General features: G+C 27.8%; 3 protein-coding genes across 8 annotated transcripts in view; 1 reads left to right on the top strand and 2 right to left on the bottom strand.

The window, feature by feature from the left end:
- Positions 1-5137, bottom strand: part of LOC127287509 (DNA-directed RNA polymerases I, II, and III subunit RPABC3) — a 103308-nt gene extending 98171 nt beyond the window's left edge. Inside the window, exon 1 of the mRNA XM_051314494.1 lies at positions 4879-5137. Within this exon, the coding sequence (XP_051170451.1) occupies positions 4879-4951 (73 nt within the window). The 5' untranslated portion in view covers positions 4952-5137. The remainder of the gene's footprint in view (positions 1-4878) is intronic.
- Positions 5138-7347: 2210 nt separating this feature from the next.
- On the bottom strand, positions 7348-18072 carry LOC127287484 (acylamino-acid-releasing enzyme-like). Of its 6 annotated transcripts, none has more exons than XM_051314441.1 (15): positions 17909-18014; positions 16956-16976; positions 16765-16855; positions 14004-14221; positions 12338-12501; positions 12100-12248; positions 11685-11949; positions 11301-11446; positions 11022-11193; positions 10679-10942; positions 10353-10490; positions 9893-10113; positions 8534-8613; positions 8111-8338; positions 7348-7726 (listed from the first exon to the last, which is right to left on the bottom strand). In XM_051314441.1, the coding sequence occupies exons 3-15, from the start codon at positions 16777-16779 to the stop codon at positions 7594-7596; spliced, it is 2193 nt and encodes a 730-aa protein (XP_051170398.1). In that variant the 5' UTR covers positions 16780-16855; positions 16956-16976; positions 17909-18014; the 3' UTR covers positions 7348-7593. The 6 variants fall into 6 exon arrangements, with proteins under 6 accessions (XP_051170398.1, XP_051170399.1, XP_051170397.1 ...); XM_051314442.1 differs by having other exon boundaries at positions 16956-17063; positions 17909-17989; XM_051314440.1 differs by lacking the exon at positions 16956-16976 and having other exon boundaries at positions 17909-18072.
- Positions 18073-22973: 4901 nt separating this feature from the next.
- The window catches only part of LOC127287483 (neurochondrin homolog), a 30739-nt gene continuing 29879 nt past the window's right edge, over positions 22974-23833 (top strand). Inside the window, exon 1 of the mRNA XM_051314435.1 lies at positions 22974-23228. The gene's annotated coding sequence lies outside the window, so the exon portion shown is untranslated. The remainder of the gene's footprint in view (positions 23229-23833) is intronic.

Below are 23833 nucleotides of genomic sequence, written 5' to 3'. Positions count from 1 at the left end.
AAATAAGTTTAATAATAAGTAAAAAAATTTGTTTTAACGTAATTTGACTCGATTTACCGAAAATTATAGAGAACAACTACTATCTTGCAATTAATAACAAATAACAGTCATTGCCCTCCCCGGGCAATGTTTAATTTTTGGTTAATATGTCATTTTTCAGTGATTAACCGTTTATTTTCAAGACTTTTTTGAGATAAGTATTTTTAATTTTTGGACGTTTTTTCATATTTGGTGAATTAATGTTTTAAAATAAAGATGCAATTAGAGCCGCAGCATGTATTAGAATGATTTGTAATATTTTATTAACAATTTTTTAATATGAAGTATGATTTTAGGCTATCGAAAAAATGCCGAAGGTAAAAAAAGGTGTTTCGTATATGCTTCTTTAAGCAATAAAAAACTTCAAAATCATGTAATCATTATATCAAATCAAAATAGCCAAAAATAATTTTTATTTTTACAATTGAGTCAGATTCGACAATTTTCCCAATTTTTTAGGTTAATAGTATTATTTACACTTAAAAGTCATATTTAATGAATCTTATTATTGTTAATAAAAGAAAATTATTTTAAAAATTACTTCTTCTTTATTAATTTCAAATTATATTCATTCTTTAATAAATTATGCAAAATTTATAATTTACATTACTATTTTATGTCTAGTGGGCAATCATTGTAAAATTGATGGTCAATCACTGTAAAAATAATGACAATCACTATTTTTTCTGTTATGTGAAGATTTTTTTATCTTTTTTAAATTTATACTAATATTAAATAAACAATTCATTATTATTTTCAGATTAATGGAATATTTTAATTCCTTTACAAATGGTTTCATTTCTCATTTCGATAATTAAACATTTGTAATTTGTATAAATATATCCCCTTTTTGCTTATACTGGCAACCACTGTACCGTTTACCCCTATTTCAGTAAAATATGAACTTTATATAGGCTAATCGACTCGTTTTAATGCAAGAAATAAGTTTTTTTAGTAAACAAAATTAAATTTACAAAGAAAAAAATATTTTGAAAATTTTTTTTTTAATTTTAAAAAAATTGTAAAAAATAAAATGTTGTGAATATATTCGGAAATCCTTGTGTCAAATTTTAGGTATTAATGATTACAATAAGAATACAAAATTTCAGGAAAATTCGTTAAAACGTTTCTGAGATAATTTGTACACAATATTTTGTGACATACACACACACATATGTACATCTGGACATTTGCTCAAAACTTCATATATATTATTTCTAGATGAAAATGAGTTCATATAACCCAATTTTAAAACATCGAAAATCGTCACGAATGCAAAGCTTCCTCATGAGGAAGCAAAAAAGAATTTTTTTTCATCTTTCTGTTTAAAAGTTACAAGTCTTCAAAAATTCCCTGTTTAAATTTTTGAAAAAATCTAACAATACTTCGTCGTTAAATTACTCACCCCTAGGGCTAAACTATGTGCAAGTTACAGTCCAAAACAGAAATCCCAAGAATTTTTGGTTAAAATATATGATCGTAGTATGCGGATGAACCTCAAGTTGCAAAAAAAAAATTTTTTTTGCTCCAACTTTTTTTTATTATAAAATTTTATAAATATTCGAGGTTCATCCGCATATAAGTTTCATTATCTTTAATTTAAGACCTTAGCGAAGTAAATCGGTTGAAAATTCCATGAGCTATGAATCCCGCCAATTTGAAAAACTTGGTTTCGAGAATAACGCGTTTAAAGTTTTCGGTTATTGTGGTATACGTACTTGATGCGCTCTGCTTTTAACAATATTTAACTATATTTGCAGTTCGAATTTGTTAAAACAATTACAGGAGAGCACTCTCCACATGTTTAGGAATATATTTAAACAATAAAAAAAAATTGATTTTTTCGACCACATGGACCAGACTCCCCCCTTAAAGGTACATCGAAACATATAATACTTAATGTAATGTACATTATTTTAATAAATTTTTAATGAAATGGCTAAAAATAATTATGAAAATCATTCATTTTTTGCAGATAAAAAGGTATGTAACCCATTAACAAAGGAATTTCAATTTAAAAAATATCCAATTTTTAATTATTTCTGATAGAAAAAATTACAAAAACCTTAAAATTCGCCCAAGTTTACTTTGACATGAGTTTGGTGATACCTTATGATCATTTCAAGATAAAATTTAAAGTAATCGTTGGAGAGAAAATCAAATTATGATATAAAATTTTTTTTCTAGGTTATTGTACATACTTTCTTTAAAATAAAGTTTAACAAAATATTTATTCCTTTAAAAATTATATTTTTACATTAAGAAAGATTATATTTCATAATTTAAACATTCTAATTTATAAAATTAAGAAAATTTTCCAAAATAGTTCTAAAATTTGAGATTTTTTTCAATTTCTTTAAGTTTACTCCTCTGTAAGGTATTCAACACTGTGATTCTGCAATGGTCAGATAATGTATAAACAATTTTCTGTGAAACTAAAAAAACTCTTTTGTCTACTGCCAGTACAGAAATATAGTCGTTTAAAGAATAAATTTAATGAAAAATTAATTAAAATTCGACATTATGTTCAGATTGTTTGGTAATATCTTTTTTCGCTGAACATCTGAATACCAAAATACAATATGTTTTAGAATGTTTAATTTTTTAAAAATTTGAAATTGATAAATTATTTAATTGCCATGGAATCAAAACCATAAGGAGGCACCAACGCAAATTATTATAAAATTAGTTTTAGGTATTAAATTAAAATTGTTTAAAATTGAACCTTCTTAAACATTGTATTTTGATATTCAAATAAGGTTCAACGAAAAAAGATATCAAATAATCTAGACCTAATATCAAATTTTAATTAATTTTTCCTTAAATTTGAACTTTAAATGGTCATATTTCTGTTCTGGCAATAAACTAAAGTTTTTTTTTTAATTCTACAGGAAATTGTTAATATTTTAACTCACTTTTGCAGAATTACAGAGTTCAATGCCTTATGGAGAAGACAACTTAAAAAAAGTGAAGAAAATCTCAGTTTTTAGGACTATTTTCAAAAATTTTCTTAATTTTATGAATTAAAATGTTTTAATTATAAAACATAATCTTTTTTAGTGTGAAAAATATAACTTTTAAAGGAATAAATATTTTGTTAAACTTTATTTTAAGGGGGTAGTCTGGTGTTTAGACCTGTTTTTGGGAGTTTATTTGAAGATTTTTTTTTATTATAAAATAAAATATAATCACACCAAATCTTTTTACTTCGTTTTATTCTCATTATAAAGTGTTGAAAAAAATTATAATCGAATATTTTTTACTAGATTTTGTTATTTATATTTAATATTAATGTTTATATAACAAAAAAATGAAGTAGGCTGCTGTCGCGAATGATTTACAAAAATCTATCCGACCATTGCTCCAATTTTTTACAGCTTGTTCCACACAACCATGGCTATCGCCCGAACTAAAATAAAACATTTTTGTTAATAAATAACAAAATGGTGAAGTTATAGAGAAAAAAAAATTCAAAAATCATCTGTTTTTTATTGAAAAAAAGTTATAAATAAATTTGCATAATTTTAGTTGAGGTCATAGCTTAGATTGTATAGAACAAGCTGTAAAAAAATTAGAGCAACTGGTCAGATAGATAGAAAAAAAACTATGTATTATATAATTTGAGTTTGTCTCCAACGATTAATTTAAACTTTATCTCAAAATGATCATAATGCATCACCAAACCTGCGATGGATCATGAAGTTTGGGATGAACTTAATCGAATCTCACCGTGAAAAATAATAGGTCAAAAAACATTTTTATTCAAATAATTATTACAATAATTTTTCTTTAAATTAACTTAAGTGGTTATGTGAGTAATGTCATTTTTTTAAGATCCTCGAAATAATAAAATATGGATTTATCAATTTTTAAAAATTTACTTCTCACATCTACAAGGGGGCTTTATATTAAAGTTTTTTTTTTGACAAACATTTTTTGCATTTAGGCCTTTAAAAAAGAAATTGCTTCTTATATCCACTACACAAACGCAGGTAAAACTATATTACTTTATTTTTACCACGTTTTATTGCTCAAATAACATGGATTCAACTTTTCCTTTTCGGCAGTAATACCTATTATAGAATTTAAAAAATCCCACTTTAATCTAGAAAATCTCCTTTAAAAAAGTGAAGAATAAAAGCAATTAAATTGATTCAAGGTTTTCTTGTTACGTGTATGTTGAGGTGAACTTAAAAATTTCCATCAAATGGAAAAAAAGTTTTAATTTATTAGAATACAAAATAATTAATTGAATCCATATTCTTTCCAATTTTTTGTATTGGTAAAAAAAAGAAAATTTACAAATTGAATAGAATATATGAATTAAAATTTTTAAAAATAAATAACTAATTCTATTAGGATATCTTTATTTTAGTATGTTTATGTGAACGATGAGAATGACAACATAAACTTTAAAAAATACTGACATCAATGACTAATAAATAAAAATTTTGTGATTTACAGAATTCAGTATAACTAAAAGCATTGTAACTTGTTTTTTTTACTTAGGTTATGTTGCCCAGTATATTTCTTCTTTTAAAAAAATATAGAGATTAAAATTATGGAAAATTTTATTTATAGAAAGTAGAAATAATTATTTCTATAAATTGCAAATCAAATTTTCAAAAATTTTAATCTCTATATTCTTTTAATAGAAGAAACTTAATGCGCAACATAACCTAAGTAAAAAAACAAGTTACGGTATTTTAGTTTTGCACGAGTTTCGCTATATGATAAAATTCAAATTATTTGACACGTGCAATGGAAGAAGTATATTTAAAGAAACCGGTTATGATAAAAGAATCACTTGCAATTATTAAAAACAAAATATCAACTAACCTCTGTCAAATTTTTTTCCTTCAGGATCAATGTCTTTTACATTAAAAATATCTTCAAATAAAACACCAGCCATTTTTAAACAATATCTAAAAAAATATTTCTATTACAAATTTTGCAATTTTAAAAACGTTGTTCAGTTTTAAGTATTTTTCATTAATTTTAACTCTTATTGTATTACAAATTAAAACCGGCAAAACTTTTATTTAAATCACATTAAATTCAATTTAGTTTATTCTTGTTTTTCTTTTTCTTCTTCTGCAGGTGGCTTTTCATGAGGGTAATGGGCAAAAACACAGTGAAATCGCATGTAAGGGTGAAATCCCATGTGAGCGTAAAGCCCTAAACACAATTGTTCGCAGGTGGCGTTCGTGAACGTATTGGGTGTTGCACACGGAACTCATGGAGCATTTACACCTTCGGCAAAAAATTTTCTTCACTTTGCATTTTCTGAAATACACTTACCTGATTGGTTGTCCACAATGAATGAGATTCTGGACAACCAATCAGGTAAGTGTATTTCGGAAAATGCAAAGTGAAAAAAATTTTTTGCCGAAGGTGTAAATGCTCCATCAGGCGTTTTCAGATGCCCCTCTATCTCTTCTCTCCTCTTCTGTCACTTCTAAATTGAGAACGGAAGCACATTTAAAATGTTAAAAAATTTTACGAAATTATTGCAAATAAGATATTATTTAACTCAACTGAAAGTTCTCAATTGACCAATATTTAAATATTTTATTTATTAATTAATACTTATTTACCAACAATAAACCAGAAATTAAATAACAAAAAGAGGTTATGTTGCCATTGACGTACAATGTCGAAAACCTGGTTTTCTACAGTATTATACGTATAATACGTTATTTATGTATTATACGTAGAAAACCTCCACATAAGCACTTTTACCCAACTCTGCCCTCTATAGGCGCCGTCCCATGACCACGCCCATGACAGAGTGAAACGCCGGCGTAAAAGCGGAAATCATGAGAACGAAAAAGATGAAGATATCTCACTATCTCTTTCGTTCTCATGCTTTCCGCTTTTATGCCGGCGTTTCACGCTCTCATGGGTCAGCTTCTCATGGTTGGTTTCCATTGTCCCCACTTGCCAAAATCTCCACTCAACATTTGTCTTTATTCTCCTCAACTACCGCACTCAGCTCTAGTAAAAATTTAGTTACTTTATTGTTAAAATTAAAAGTTACTACAAAGTTACTAAATGTTTACTAGATTAGGGTGCGGTAGTTGACGAGAATTATGACAAATGGCGAGTGGGGACAATGGGAACCAACCTTATATATTACCATCGAAAGTCGCGAGCCGAGAGAGGAGGATGGTAAACGTATTCACTATTTTAAAGTGTTCTTACATATTAAAACAATTATTTAATATTATATTTCTTAAAAAAACATTTTTTGTTTAAAACAATTTAAAAATACCCGCCGTGAAAATGACTTTTCACGCATTTTCACGGTCCAGAAATAATGTTCATCTGATCGAAATTTGAGGTATAAAAGCACCTTAAAGGCCTGAGCATAATAGAATTGTAACCAGAATCGCAAACGCAACCGGAACTACCGCACCCTTCTCTAATGAAAATGAAGTATTTTTAGGGTACGGTACGGTCACACGACTTTTGGAAAAACCTGACTTACTTCTTATGAATTCTGACTACAAATATTTAAAAATTAAAAAAAATAAATAAAAATCATTTATCGTTACATTTTTTTATCTTTACGTTACACATAATAATTATTTTTACAATTTATTATATTTATTTACTCATATCGAAGAAAATATCTCAAACGCAGGGAATCGAACTCACAACCTAACGAACGCAAACCGAATATCTAGTGATCTAACTCCTGAGCTAAACTAACCTAACTGAGATTGTATAAGCAGAATACGGTTTTATAAAAATAAAAGATCTTATTACTTTTTTTCAATTTTATCAACATATTTTGTTGATGATTATTATGATTATTTTAAAATTTTTTATAATTTTTAAAAATTAATAAGGAAAGTTATAATAGGTATATTCTTTGATCAAAAAAATTTTTAGTCCAATTATCATATACTTTATAATTATATTTATCATATAATAAACCTATTAATGTATTGAATTAATAAAATTTGCACTAGCAAGTATTTAATTAAACAAAAAATTTGTATGTAAATATTATTTGAATTCCAACTTAAAAGAATATGTGTAATATAAATACAATAGCTAGATTAATAAGACACTGTCGGATTGTCTCAAGTAAACTCTGAACGTATTTTATCAAGTTTCGCTCAAGTTTGAGCACATTCATTACTATTATAATTAATTATAATGATAAGAATTAATTAATATGCATATATTAATTACTATTAAGGCTCATATTATTTTCATATGCTTTCTCTATTATTTTTGTAGCTATATCTGGAATAATCTTTCAGATGATTAAACAACACTATCTGAATAATAATAAAATTTGTTAGTAATAAAATATTTTTATTTTTTACTCATTAAGCTCAAAAAATATTTCTTGGTGTGCAATAAATTCCAATGACGAAAATAGATTCTTACTTTAATTATTTTAAAATATAAAAGTAGGAAATATAAGTATATAGAATAATTTTTTCGAGAATTGAGAAGTATCAACTTTTTCTTCTTAATTTTTCACTGGCGTCTGTTTAGCCTTTTCCTCTCTCTTCTCTTCATCAGGACCAGTCTGGATTACTGTAATACTTTCTCCTCTGATGGGATAAACTTAGAATTGTGTTCCATCAACCAAAGTATACCGTTAATTATACTATCTATTTCTGCTGAATCACTTGCTAATGAGTGATTATCCTCATAAATATGCATTCTAAATGAATCACAGTCAATAATTAAAATTATAATTAAATAAATTCAGAACATTTTTCTTAAGCAGTAACAATAAAAAGCAATAAACAATATATGTATAGGGAAAACATTTTCAGAAGTTCCAATTTTAAATCTGTACTCGGTCAATAAGTTAGTTAAGGTTTCTAATACTTTAAATTTTTAGTAAAGGGCAAATAAATTAATTAATTAATTTTAAAGTAATTTAAATTAATAAAAACAACTCGAACTTAAGTTTAAAAATGCCATTAGTGAAAATGAATCACAAGTTTTATAGAAATTATAATAGAAAGTAACGTTAGAAATATGATTCCAATGAGAAAATGGCTATTTCTTTTTATGAAATCTATTTTAAATTATGAATTACCTTGTTTTTACATCATTGGCTTTTAATCTATTATACCAAAGTTTTCCTTGGGAAAATGGTACTCGCAAATCATTACTGCCTAGAAGAAGTAGAGTGGGTGCTTTGACTTTGTTCACATGAACGATTGGTGAATGATTGAACATCTTTAGGTATATTTCAGAAGATTTTATTTCCATTGTTGTTGGAAGTAAAGTTTCAATGAAGGGAGTTCCACTTACAGCTGCACACCTACGAAATAATAATTCTAATAAACAATTATTATTTTCCATATAAGTGCGTACAATAAATGACTTTATGAGTAATGTAAATTGCACAAGTATTTTACGCACGTTTATTACGAACTATTTTTTTACAACGCCTGTAAACTTAATTAAAAAATATACAGCATAATTATAAATAACTAATTATATTTATTTTAATTACCAATCGGGGATGTCAGATGTGGTATACATAGATGCAATGTCAATCACGGGATTAAATGAAACAACTGCTCTGTAGAGATCCTGTAAATTAATATACATATGAGGGAAAATTCCTGAAGTGATCCAACTTTAAAACTGAAGGTTTTCGGGTCGGGCTGAAATTTGCACAAACTTTAGTACTATGGGTGAGTACTTCACCCATAAATTATTATTAAGTTTTATGCAAAACTGTAGAGGGGGGAGGGGGTTCAAGTTTTTCGTTAAATGTGAACAGTGGATTTTTTAAAAAATCGTAACTCCTATATAAATGGATGAAAAAAATTTTGACCTGTATGTTTTCAATAGGTTTTTTTGTGCCCTTTCGAATGGTGAAAATTTTTTTAATTAATTGATGTTTATAACAAATGAAATATTTTACAAACAAATAAAGTTACCGTAATTCTGAAGTTAGCAATTGAAAGTTAACGTAATTTCGCATCCAACGAGCCCTATGTTAAGTATTTTGGATAAGTAGATTGTTAATAAACAATTAGTTAACATTGCAACTGTTTATTAACAATCTACTTATCCAAAATACTTCATAAAGGGCTCGTTGGATGCGAAATTACGTTAACTTTCAATTGCTAACTTCAGAATTACGGTAACTTTATTTGTTTGTAAACATTAATTAATTAATTAATATCTCGAAAACAAAAAAAAACGTCATTCTAGTTTTTTTTGGTATTGAAAGTATATATCTTAAGCTTCATTTTGAGGGTAAAAAAGGGCCTTTTTGAAAGAAAAAATCAAAAATATTTTTGATTTTTAAAAAAGGAATTAATTTTGAATTTAAAAAAAAAAAAATTTCACCATTCGAAAGGGCACAAAAAAACCTATCGAAAACATACAGGTCAAAATTTTTTTCATCCATTTATATAGGAGTTACGATTTTTTAAAAAATCCACTGTTCACATTTAACGAAAAACTTGAACCCCCTCCCCCCTCTACAGTTTTGCATAAAACTTAATAATAATTTATGGGTGAAGTACTCACCCATAGTACTAAAGTTTGTGCAAATTTCAGCCCGACCCGAAAACCTTAAATTTTAAAGTTGGATCACTTCAGGAATTTTGCCTCATTTATATTTTTTAACCCTTTGAGGAAACAATTTTTCCCTTCATAAAATAAACTTTTAATTGGTTAAGGGGTTACACCATTCTGAACCACGGTCAGTTCAAACGCCTATTGTTATTAGGAAGGTGCAAGGAGGACTCATAGCAACAGCCAGGTCTTCCCGTAGCAACTACCTCTTTTGTATATAACATTGTGTAACTCCTTAATTTTAAAATTCCTCCAAACGGACGGTTATCCCATGACTTACGGGATATTGAGAGCTGAGATGAGAAACTAAGAATCCTCCATGAGAACCTCCATTCAATCCAATATAATTTGGATCAAGCCATGGATATTTTTTCAAGGCATCGTGAGTGGCAGTGACGCAATCCAAAACGTCTACTTCACCAACTTTACCTGATAGATAATTAAGATTTTTTTCACCCATTCCTGTCGATCCTCTGTAATTCACATGGACAATTCCGAAGCCTATAAAAAAATTATTAAATAAAACAATAAATTTTAGGGATTGGTTGATAACATTTCAAGAAAGATATTAATCTGTCAAGATAATTCTACCTTGCAGAAACTTATAAATTTAGACTTTTCTAAAGAGGAAAAAAATCACTTTCTGAATCGTGTATATAGTTAATAAATATGAAGACGATATAATCTAACTAAGTAACTATCGTAAAAGTAAACTATTTAAAACAAATAAAAATGCTTACCCAAAATGGCTAAAATGCAAGTCTCAATTGAGAAACTATTATAAAAAGAAGAGTGTGGTCCACCATGAAGATTAAGAACCCATGGCACTGTTTTACCTTTACTGTTTTTTTTCCCAAAGTAAGTGTAATTAAATTCATCTGAAACGTATTCCAACAACTATAGGAATGTGTGTCAATAATAAGATTAAACATTTTTAATACTATTAGAAATAAAAGACTACAGATAACTGAGATTAATTTTAAAGAAGATTTTAATGAAAATTAAATATCGTTTAAAAGAAAATAAAATCGAATCATGTAAATATATATATATTTTCAATACTTACTGACTTCTTCTTCAGAATTATATTTGTAATCTGTATGTTCTATTATAAGATTTTTTATTCCTTCTGGCATTGCTACAGGTTTTGTAATTTCCAGTAAATGTAAATTTGAAAGTTCTGCATCTTCAACTGAAGGATCGAATCGTCCCACGACTAAACGAGGCGGTTCAATGGAAGACATTCTCATCAATACAAGTCTATTTTGTTTTACATCAAGAACAAGTAAACTGGAGTCATCGTTTTGAATTTCATTCAAATTTTGTGTTTCTAACGGGCAATAATTTTCTATTAAAATTAAATAAATTTTTATTTTAACATAATAAGAATTGTACGATTTATAGCTTACCAATATTAACCATATAAGATTTAATGTTATACCGTTGAGTAGAACTTAAGAAAATATATCGAGAATCATTGCTAAAACAACGACGAGGTAGACTTTGATTATAAAGCCCATAGAATTTTTTATCTTGAGCGATCGTTACAAAATTAGGAACAATATTAATAAGTGCATCGGCCTAAAAAGTGGTAAAAAGTAATATATATATATATATATATATTTCTTTAAAATTTTAGTTTTTTTTAATTTGATTAATAAATTTTACTTTTTATTTTCTATTCTTACTTTCTCATTTGTTTCCCATTTAAGCCGCATTAATCTATGGCATGAGTGATGTGCACCTCCCAAATCTCGCTCCAACCACACAAGAGTTTTTCCATCGGGACTGAATCGCGGAGCACGTACAGCACATCCATCGGTTGATATTTTTTCTTTCATTTAAGACAAGAATTTTATTTAATTAACAATGTACTTATTTCCTATAAATTACATATGTAATAAAAATAAATAAAATTAGTTGCCGTAAAAATCAAATCAATTTTTCATGTTTTTGTATGCTAAACATAATTCCATAAGGTAAAATTTTTTTTCTAACAGTTTTCGAGAAAAATACTATTTTATTGAAGTTTATTTTAATTTTATTTAGTAGATATAGAAAATTGTTCTTACGGAATTCAGAATTTTTTAAGCAGAATATCCAACTAGTTCTATTTGTGCAGGCATATAATCCTAAATATCTTGTTTCGCATTTCCAAGCTACGCCAACTAAATCTTCGCCATTCGGAGTCCAAGTTACTTGTCCAACGAAATATTCTTCAGGAATATATTGATTAATTTTTATCAGGTCCTCATTTATGTCAACAATTACAATTACTGATTTGTGCTTGCCAACTAACTTTTCACCCCAATGTGGTTTGAAAATATATTCATTTCCCTAAAAAATAATTGTTATCTTTTTTTAATGCTTTATTCGTAAACTTCACCAAAAGTAAAATCAAAAATTTTAAAGTTTTTTTTAAATTAAAAAAATTTTGAGGTTTAGCAGCAGCGTTTCCGTATTATATTATAGATTTCTAAAATTTACCCTTGATATTTCTTCCGCGTCCTTAATTTCTTTTTCCCTTTTTTCTTGGCTTTTTTGTTTGTAAAATGGTTCACATTTTGGTTTTTTCCTCTCAGCAATGTAGAGTAATTTCGATTTATCCGGAGAAAAGTGAAATGAACTGAATTGATCTGTGAAAATATTTTATATTAATTTAACATTAGCTATATAAAATCACTGGAAAATCATATAGAAAACTCATTGAGCCCTGAGAAATTACCATCAGTGTAAATTTCTCCATGTGCATCATATGCTGATAGATCATAATTTTTGATTAAATGTTGTCTATCCCAAATTTCGATGAATTGTTTGGAAGTGTTGTCTACTTTAACTTGCCTTAAAATTGCTTTATATTGTTCATCCTCAGAAAAGGTGCTTAGGAGTCTGAGAAAATTTATAAATGATTCGTTTCGTCAATATTATTATCTCATCAGATGTAACCAGTGCTTCTTTATCATAAAGAATGTTAACATAAAAATCCATGCAAAATTTAATAATTACGCCAAAGTGCAAAATGAAGTAAACAAAAAAAAGTTGAGCAAGATAATCCTTTCTAATATTCAGTGCAATATAAATTTAACTCAAAATTGCAAGTAAGATAACAATCTGAAAATTAAAAAGAATTACCTTTCACAATTTTTTTGAAACTATTTTTCATTTTGTAGTTACTAATTGATACTAGCTTTCATGATTTTTTTCAAATTTTTTTAACAAGCCGTTTTCGAGATATAAATTTTTCAAAATTTCAGAAATTAATTTTTATTTTTGAATGCTCATAACTTACTTAAAAATGCATCAATTTTAAAAGTTTTTTTTTTAATGTGTGTTTTTAAACGAACTTTTTAAAAAAAAATTGCAATTTTTTTCAAATGACATTACTATCAAATTTTTAAGTTTTAAAGATAAAAAGTAATTTTTCTCAATTGAGTCGCCGGAAAGTAAAACCACACATAAAATTCTGACGGCCATGTTAATTCAATGGGAGTCAGAATTTTATGTGTGGTTTTACTTTCCGGCGACTCAATTGACGCACTGATCGATTTTTTTCAAATTTTTTTTTTAAAAACAATACCCGAAAATTTTATTTGTATCGTGAAAATCATAAAAAAGTCCTAAAATTTATGGTTTTTTTCGTTTATTGTGTAAAATAAGAAAAAAAATTATTTTTAGAAAAAAAATCCTATTAAAATATATTTCTTATGACTTATGCACTTTTTAAATATTTTGCATATTTTATTCAATAAACGAAAAAAACCATAAATTTTAGGACTTTTTTTATGGTTTTTACCATAAAAATCAAATTTTCGGGTATTGTCGTTAGGATTTTCGTAATCAGAGCATCAAAATACATAAAAGTACGTAGTAAAAAAAACCAAAAATATTTTTAAAAAATATAAAATTCAAAAATTTTAAAAAATTCCAAAAATATTGAAAAAATTGTTTCCCCACAATCGGACTAGGCTTACAATTTTCGTAAAAAGTAGTTTTTTTAAAAAACTTGATCAGTATGTCAATTGAGAAAAATGACTTTTTATCTTTAAAATTTAAAAATTTGATAGTAATATCATTTGAAACAAAAATTTCAATTTTTTTTATAAGTACGTTTAAAAACACATTTTTTAAAAAAAACTTTTAAAATTGATGCATTTTTAAGGAAGTTATTAGCATTAAAAAATTTAAAGTCATTAAAATTCTGAAATTTTTAAAAATTCATATCTCGTAAACGGCTTGATAAAAAATTTGAAAAAAATATTGAAAGCTAGTCTTAATTAGTACTAAAAGAAAAAAAAGTTTCAAAAAAATATCGGAGATGTAATTGCAGCTGAACTTCAAATTTGACGTGGAATACATCATTATATTTTTTTTAATATATAAAATATACACACTCATTGGAGACATCAACGGGAAAACTTTTGGTGAGAAGATTTAAATTTGAATCAAGACTGAAGTCCTGTATAAATTTTTGCTTTGAGCATCTTTCCAAATTCCTCTGAGACCAGTGACTCTGAATAGTAATTCCATTTTTTGGATATGATGTTATTCTAGCTTTGGTTAACGTGGGATTTTGCGAAAGAATTTTATAAAGGTTGAGAATCTTATCAATCTAGAAAAATAATTATAAAATTTATAATAAGTTATGAATATAATATAGTTAATGGATTTATAATTCCCTATATATTTCAATTCTTGATAAGTTTAATAATATTTAAAAATAATTTGTTTTTGAAAACTTCAGTTCTTCTCTATTGTCTCTGTTTAATTAGGGCGGTTTAGATTCTGCACATTTGGATTGTTTACAGGGCAACTGTATACGACTAATCCTGCACAGTGAGACTGTATACAATTTTTACTGAAATAATTCTTTGAAACTCTATACAGTTGAACTGTGTACAGGTTGAATGCTATGCACCTGGAATTATTTTTTATACATTTAATTCTATACTGTTGGACTCTATGCAAATTAACTTCATGAAATTTTAATATTAAACTCTAAATTGTGGAATTACATACAGTGAAACTCAATACAGTGAAATTATATTTTATTTATAAAATTGTATACATTTGAACTTTACACAAGAAAAATTAAAAAAATTTTAACATACAACTCTATACAGTTAAACTCTACACGAGCAAATTAAAAAAATTAAACTATATTGAATTCTATACCGTTGAATTGTGTTTTGATAAATTAAAAAAAATATTAATGATAATTTCTATACCGTTGAACTCTACACATAGTAAAACTGTATACAAATATTTTTTACTAAAATAATGTTTTTAAACTCTGTACGATTGAACTAAGTACAGTTGAATCCTATGCACTTGAATTATTTTTTATACTTTTAATTTTATACTCTTGGACTCTATACAAATTAACTTGATGAAATAAGTTAAATTTAAATATTTGAGTAACATAGATTATATATAGTCCCACTGTGTAGGATTAGTCGTATACAGTTCCCCTGTAAACAATCCAAATGTACAGAATCTAAACCGCCCCTGAAATTGGACCTAAAAGTATAAAAAGATGTATCCTTTCCCAAGTAGCACGATATATCAACCGGATGTCACGGTGATATCACCGTAAGGCGGACATTTTGACATTTTCCTGATGTCACGGTGACATTCCCCGGTGATATCTGGTTGATATATCGTGCTACTTGGGTTTACTTTTAGGTCCAAATTCGAAACAAATATATACACTACCGTCGGAAATTGTCGGTACGACTAACGTGCGAGGAGTGAAAATTCGGTGCTAACTTTAAAGCAAGATATTTTAAGTTAGAAAAAGTTAGAGATTACTAACTTAGATGGTTGGAAAGCTGATAAAATTCTACTTCTGAATGTATATCAAGAAAATTTTTTTCTTTTTTTTGTATTTATAAGACCGAAAAGATTTCAAGAAAAAATTATGCAATTTTCGTACTTTCGTACTAATATTTTTGACTTCCGGCATAATCTAGAATAATTTATGGAAAAAATTTACAATTTTACATCATAATCTTGCTTTAAAGTGAGCACCGAATTTCCACTCCTTGCACGTTAGTTGTACCGACAATTTCCGACGGTAGTGTATATTTATATATATGTTACGGTCATTGTCAATTATTGGGCATTGTCGACAATGTCCGGTCAATGTCTAAAAATATTCATATCATTATTAACTTATCTGGGCATTGTCGACATTGCCCGATCCAACTTGGGCATACGTTCATACGTCATGAAATAAACAAAATTAATTATGTTTTTATCATAAAGTAATGAAAGTACTATTGATGGATTGAAAAAAATAAGTTAATATTAAAATTTTTATTTTATTATGAAGGAAAACGATAACTAAAACTCTAAATTCTCTGTGTGTCAGTAATCGTCAGAGATGACGATATCTAAAAATTTTAAAGTAGACATAAACAACTGACTTTTTTATTGAGTGATGTTAAAAACCTTTGTTTTCAATGCAAAAATAAATTTTATATATATATATATTAGGCCCTATGCGTTCAAAAAAAAAATTTTTTTTGAACGCATAGGGCCTAATTTTCTTCATTTTATCATAAAACACTCAGAAAATAAATTTGAGGCCATTTGGTGAATATTTACCCGTGCCGACTTTCATGAGAATGTGAAAATGTAGCTATTCCTTGATTTTTTCCACTATCTCATGTTATTTCCAAACGGTTTTTTCTGGCATGGCATATTTATGTGTTTTTTATGTCTCTGAGTTCATTTTTGAAGTCCAATTAAAAAAATTAAAAACTGCGGAACAGACATTGAAAAATAAGTTTCAAGCAAATTCGACGAATTAAAAACAAAAAAGTCCGCCATTTTGGTTCCGCAGTTTTTAATTTTTTTAATTGGACTTCAAAAATGAACTCAGAGACATAAAAAACACATAAATATGCCATGCCAGAAAAAACCGTTTGGAAATAACATGAGATAGTGGAAAAAATCAAGGAATAGCTACATTTTCACATTCTCATGAAAGTCGGCACGGGTAAATATTCACCAAATGGCCTCAAATTTATTTTCTGAGTGTTTTATGATAAAATGAAGAAAATTAGGCTCTATGCGTTCAAAAAACATTTTTGAAAAAAATAAGGGACACCCTAATATATATATATATATATATATCTGAATATTTTTTACCTGATTCGAGGCCATTGTTTCACGCAAATTGCTTTTGCAGTGGAAATAACATGAGACTTATATCAGTATACCTGCTAAAATATCTTATAATCTGGAACAGAAAATATGAAATTCCATTCTATTCCAGCATTATTACTGAGATTGTTATATGGAAATAAATCAAATAAATAATAAATCTAGGAGGAAGATACTGGACGACAAATTATTATAACCTACAATAAAATCATGTAAAATTTGCGTTAAGTAAACAAATTAAGCACGTGCATGAATATAAGTAAACAATGTATTCCCCCGCAGCACTGAAACTTTCCTAAAGATTTATTTGAAATGTTCGGAATATTTAGTTTGCAATGTTTAGTGAAAATTGTGTAAAGATTTAAATGTCCCACTTGAATAAATGTTCAGGAATGTTTCGCGTTTAACATTTATTCAAGTGGAACATTTAAATCTTTACACAATTTTCACTAAACATTGCAAACTAAATATTCCGAACATTTCAAATAAATCTTTAGGAAAGTTTCGGTGCTGTGGGGGTTATCAATTTTAATATTCCACTCCATCGGAATTATTTATTTTGCAATAGAATTACTGGAGAATATTATTTATACAGTTTATAAAAAAAGAATTCAATTTCTTACTAAATAACCCTTCATTTATATTATAAATCGTGGTCGTGAATATTAAAATTAAAGAAAGGCAAATATTGGAAAAGCACAATAATTGTTATAAGTTTTCATTGAAAAATAACTATTTTATTTCTCCTTTTAACTTTTATTGGTTTTAAAGATTCAACGTTTGTGAAAACGATTTATTGAATTTTCAAAACTTGCTTCACAATTATTTTAAAAATGTATTTAATATTTTCAAAAAAGAGATAATCTTAAATATATGAAATGAAACAGCTATAATTGAATAAAAATAAAGTATTTCAATAATTTATTTTAATAACACAGACACAGTAAAATTTGATGGTTATCAAAAGTTATTTGTTTTTAAATCAACTAAAATAAAAATATAGTTTCCTTTGAATATTTGTCATGCAATGACAATTTAAGTATCAGCTATTAACAGAGAATATAAAGTCATGCACGCAGTAATAATAATATATTAATTTTAATGTTCTCGACATTCATTATTTTCTCACTTGTTATTAACAAATTGTTTTTTCAACAATACTTATTAGTTAACATGCGGCCAAACACGTGATCAAAACAATAAAAACTGCACTGCACATAGAGATATATTGGGAACCGAGACGTATGAAAATCCCCTAAACTTCATATAACAGAAATGCCATTTGACAGAAATTTATATAACAGAACTTTCATTGGACAGAATATTTATATGGCAGACAATTCATATAACAGACTTTTCATTGGACAGACGTTTGATTGGACAGAATTTTTATCGAACAGAAATATCACTTAACAGAAATTTTATCTGACAGAATTTCCATTCAACAGAACATAAGTATAGCTGAACTCTAATTGGTCATAATTTAACTTTTGCACCATACATTCTCATCCCTGCTATATTTTTAACTTGTCGGTAAAGTAGACGTAGAGGTCAGTAGTTGCTATTTCTTTCTCGCGCCAAAGTTTGAATATTAAATAATAAAACTAATATTTTATTTATTTATAATGATTCGGTATTCATTATCAATAATAATGAAATAAAATATTAGTTTTATTATTTAATATTCAAACTTTGGCGCGAGAAAGAAATAGCAACCACTGACCTCTACGTCTACTTTACCGACAAGTTAAAAATATAGCAGGGATGAGAATGTATGATGCAAAAGTTAAATTATGACCAATTAGAGTTCTGCTATACTTATGTTCTGTTGAATGGAAATTCTGTCAGATAAAATTTCTGTTAAGTAACATTTCTGTTCGATAAAAATTCTGCCCAATGAAAAGTCTGTTATATGAATCGTCTGCCGTGTAAATATTCTATCCAATGAGAGTTCTGCTACTAAAGGCGCTTGTATACCTCACCGATCCCGAGTATTCTATCGTCGTGCAGCATTGGAGTAAAAGAGACAAAAGATAATTGTGTCTCTTTTACTCCAATGGTACACGACGGAAGTATACTCGGGATCGGTGAGGTATACAAGCGCCTTTATGTTCTCTTGAATGGAAATTCTGTCAGATAAAATTTCTGTTAAGTGACATTTCTGTTCGATAAAAATTCTGTCCAATCAAACGTCTGTCCAATGAAAAGTCTGTTATATCAATTGTCTGCCATGTAAATATTCTGTCCAATAAAATTTCTGTTATATAAATTTCTGTCAAATGGCATTTCTGTTATATGAAGTTTAGGGGATTTTCATGCGTCTCTGGGAACCGCATGTTACGAGCTGAATTGCATATTTAGCGCGCAAGCGTCAATTTCGGACTTTGATTCGCGGATTCAACCTTAGTTAAATTCTTTAAGAAGAAAGCGGGAAGTTTAAATAAAAACAATTGAATTACCGTTTGAAACGGAGGAAAAACCTAACGAGAATAAAAGACCAATTAATGATTAATTGATATTAACTAATTATTGATCAATTAATCTCGAGAGGAAACCTTTACTAAATTTATTAAAAGTCTTAGAAAATACATAAACGTCCGATAGGAGTAAGCTTAAGTATAAGCAACCTATTCGGAACGGAATATGGATTAGAACTAACTCTAGTTGAGTGGAGATCTACGTCTCTACTCTAAGTTCATAAAAGTCTTCTTTGCGCATGTCTCACTACAGTCTGCTGTATAAGGTTATTCAAGTTGGGTGGGGGAAAGCCAAGCTGGTGCACAAACATCCGGTCTATCAGCACACATTTCCACGTATTTCTCGTGGGAATGAATGCTGATAGGCCGGATGTTTGTGCACCAGCAATCATCCATCTTGGCTTTCCTACACCCAACTTGAATAACCTTATCTATGAGACTATGCACTACACTGCACTTCACTAGGTATCTTTACATACCATATTCTACACTGTACACAGTACTATATCTATTCGTACATCATACATCTTTATTATATATATATATATATATATATATATATATATATATATATATTCATACTTATATACATACACCATACTATCATACTTATATTATCATTATAATACAAGAATCAATTATATAATAATTTATATTCAGTATAAATTATATTTGAGTATCGTAATAGCAACTATAAAAAATCTATAATAATTAATAATTAATTATTGAATATAATTAATTATTATTATTATATAAAAGCCATACATATACATTTCTACACATATACAAGCATACATACGCATACATTATTACATATTGTTTAATACTATATATTGGTAGATGATGATTGTATTCTAATATTGTTTATGTGAATTTAGAATGCAACGTAAAAAGTATTTCATAGCGGATATTTTATCTATTGTTTGACCAGTACGTGACTTTTCTCGATTTAGCGAGTTATGTCTGTATCTGGTCAACATGTGTTTAGTGTCCCATGGAGAAATGTTTTATAACGTTTTCAAGTGGTATATTTTTTATGATCTTTTAAGGGTTTTATATTTCAGAGTGAAGGAAAGTTTTAGAATTATATTTTCTTTTCTATTTTACTTTATTTACGACAATTCTGAGAACTGTTTATATTATTGAGATATACTCAAACGAGAATTTGAGAAGTATTAAAGCGTGAAGGAAATATTTTACATTCGTCATGCTTTTTATAAACATCTTTATATTTTCCTTTAGAAGAAGTAAAATAACAAAATGTTATGTTAACTTAATTGTTTAACAATTTAATATATTTAAATTTAGAGCGATGATATCTCGTTAGTTCGAGATATCGAAAAGTAATTCGAGCGAGAATATAGTCGCTCGTTACACGCAGAGCTGCGATACGCCATCTGGTGTCGACCCACTTGCGGTAGCCATTTTTTATTTTGTCTCTGTCTAACATATGTATAAAGAAAGAGACAAAACAGCAAGATGGTTGCCGCAAGTGGGTTCAGGGTTGAGTAGTTACACAAGATTTCGGATCCCAATAGAGTGCGCAAGAGGCTCGAAAAAACGACAGATTATATGCGTTGGACAGAAAGAGACAGATGCGATTTGTTGGCCCCTTTCCCATCCTTGTTTCACGGATGTTTTATGGAGCGGTCACACCTCGGCTGCAGGAGCAGTTGCCCATGGCAACCGTGTAAGTGTAAGAGAGATAGAAGATTTTCCATCTCTCTTACTCTTACACGGTTGCCATTGGCAACTGCTCCTGCAGGCGAGGTGTGACCGTTCCATTAATCTGCTTGTTTCGAATTTTCAATTTTCAAAAGTTCTGATATTGGCAGGGATGGGTAAATGTCGCAAACTCAAGGTTTGCTACGTATGATACCTAAAATGTGTAGTATACGTAACAAATTGTCGCAAACGTCGCAAACCATATTATAAATATAACCTCACTTTTTGGATGTCAACTACTCGGACTCGCCTCATCATCATAAAAGCCTAAGCAGAATATCTTCGGGAAAGACGTTTGCGAACGTGAAACATGAGTTAGAAAAGGACAGAGATATATTCGTATCCTTTTCTATCTCATGCATCTCGTTCGCGAACGACTTTCGCGAATCTATTGTGCGTTGGCCTTATCAGATAAATTATAATAATGTCTCAGGCAACTCAGGTAAATAGATCTACCTACTGGTAAATATAAAGAGATGAAATATTCTTTAAATAATAATTTATTGCACTTCAGTTTAATAATTTTTATTAAGTTAATAAGTGTTTTTATATGTCTTTACTCTTTACTTTGAATTTCTATAATCCTTCAAAAAAATCTCGTCAATGCTTCTGAAAAATTAAATATAGATCTTTTTGATTTTTAGAAACAATCAAATCAATCAAACAAAAATTCAAAGACTAAACACATAGCGGAACCAACTAGATTGAGGTTATATTTGCTTCTGACCATTACGAGTGCCTACGTCATGAAATGTAACAAACGTTGTGTAGCAAACTGGACAAGTTGTATACACATGTAACATACGTAGCAAACTTAGGTAACATACATGAAGTATGATACTTACCCATCTCTGGATATTGGCGAAAATTAATTATCGATGCTTTCATAAAATTTAAATTGTATTAGTATTTCTCTTCTAAATTGAGAACGGAAGCACATTTAAAATCTTAAAATTTTTTACGAAATTATTGCAAATAAGATAATATTATTTAACTTAACTGAAAGTTCTCAATTCACCAATATTTAAATAGTTTATTTATTAATTACTGCTTACTTACCAACAAAAAACCAAAAATTAAATAACAAAAAGAGGTTATGTTGCCATTGATGCGGCTACTAGGGTTGTAAAGTTTCATGAAATTTTCGTTGAATGAAAGTTTCATGAAAGTTTCAATGCTTCATGAAACGTTTCAAAGTTTCAAAGAAAGAGGCGGGAATATTTAAATTTTATATAATAAATCCTTATTAATAATAATATTAATTAATTTAACGACTGGAAATAATAATGTTTTAAAACGGATTTTTTGGTCATATTTGATTTATTACTATATTAGAATTTTGTCTCCGTTTCGAACTGGAATCTGTTCATTTTCATAGCTATAAACATTTCATACAGAATACGACATTAAATAATTTTTCAATCAAAACAGTTTAAATAAATATAATAAATATCTCTCGATAATTATAATACATAAAAATAGCATACCAACGATTACTCGAAAATTAAAACAGATATTTATTATATTTAAATTGTTTTAATTGAAAATTTATTTAATGTGATATTTTGTTTAAATTTTTAGCCCTGAAGATGAACTGATTTCAGTTCGAAACATAGGCAAAATTATGATATAATATAATAAAATGTAAAACATTTTATCATGCGCATGTGCACATGAAGGCTCACTATTGGTTCTCCAATGTTTCATGAAACAAATGAAATTTTCGTCCATGAAAGATTGAAACTTTCAAATGAAAGTTTCAATCTTTCAATGAAACGTTTCACGACTCACAACCCTAGCGGCTACAATGTCGAAAACCTGGTTTTCTACAGTATTATACGTATAATACGTCATTTATGTACTATACGTAGAAAACCTCTTGAAAACACTTTTACCCATCTCTGGCCCTAAGTGTGGAATTAGCATAAGAAAGTGTAAATGCACCTTTATGCTTGCTTATGAAATGTGATCGCACCCATATGTTGGATCATGATCAGCGACAGAAGTGAGAACGTCATAAGATAAGTAGCAATTGTTTGAACTCTGTCCTTTCAACAAGTCCCATGAGGTCAAGGAATATTTATCGAGTAGTGAGCAAAAGACAAGAGATTCTTCCACTTTAATTAAATCATGGCGACCTTTTCTTTTGGACAAAACAATTGGCATAATTCATTAACTACGATCTTTTTCGACTTGGACAACACTCTTATCGAGACAAGAAAAGGAGACTGTTTAGCCTGTAAAAAGGTATAAATTTGATTTATTTTACTTCCTCAATTTCCTCTTACCTTACATTTACCATTGCTCACTAGAATTGAGAAATTTCAATATGTTCAAAATGTAAATAGTTTCAAAAGAAGTGGACAAATTTCAAAAATGAAATATGAAGTTGAAAATTATAACCTAGAAATTTCGTCTGCTATTGTTTTGTATTTATTAGGCGGCATATTCGAATAAATTTTAGAGTGTGAAATCTGATGTTTTTCTTAAATCAAATATAAAAGATTAATTAACTTACTTATATAAGTTTAGAAAATTTAGTACAATTATTTTTACATTACTGTATCGTAAAAATAAATTTAAATTGACATAAAAAATCAAGTGAATTATTTAATATGTAACCATATTTTTCATAAAATTCAGATTCAGTGTTTGAATTTATCGTAATTTACTTATGTTTGACTTTTCTGCAACGAAATTTTCTAGAAAATTCAAATTAATTGTAAAAAATAACTATTTTTTCAAAACTAAAGTCATCGAATACTGAAAATAAAAAATTTTACGAAGTCACTAATAAATAAGGAATTTTTTACCATTTGTTGCGTAAGTGGTGTATCAAGGTGGTTCCAAAA

The sequence above is a fragment of the Leptopilina boulardi genome, unplaced genomic scaffold (assembly GCF_019393585.1).
Source record: "Leptopilina boulardi isolate dan_hultmark-lab unplaced genomic scaffold, ZJU_Lbou_2.1 LbouV2_371, whole genome shotgun sequence".
Taxonomy (NCBI): domain Eukaryota; kingdom Metazoa; phylum Arthropoda; class Insecta; order Hymenoptera; family Figitidae; genus Leptopilina; species Leptopilina boulardi.
This window is presented reverse-complemented; position numbering and strand designations above follow the sequence as displayed.

What these genes read in the sequence shown, in the direction of transcription:
- LOC127287484 (XM_051314438.1), bottom strand. An exon ending in ATCTTATATGGTTAATATTG is followed by an intron (nt 10,943 to 11,021) that starts GTAAGCTATAAA and finishes ATTGCCCGTTAG; the next exon opens with AAACACAAAATTTGAATGAA. An exon ending in TTGCATTTTAGCCATTTTGG is followed by an intron (nt 10,114 to 10,352) that starts GTAAGCATTTTT and finishes ATTTTTTTATAG; the next exon opens with GCTTCGGAATTGTCCATGTG.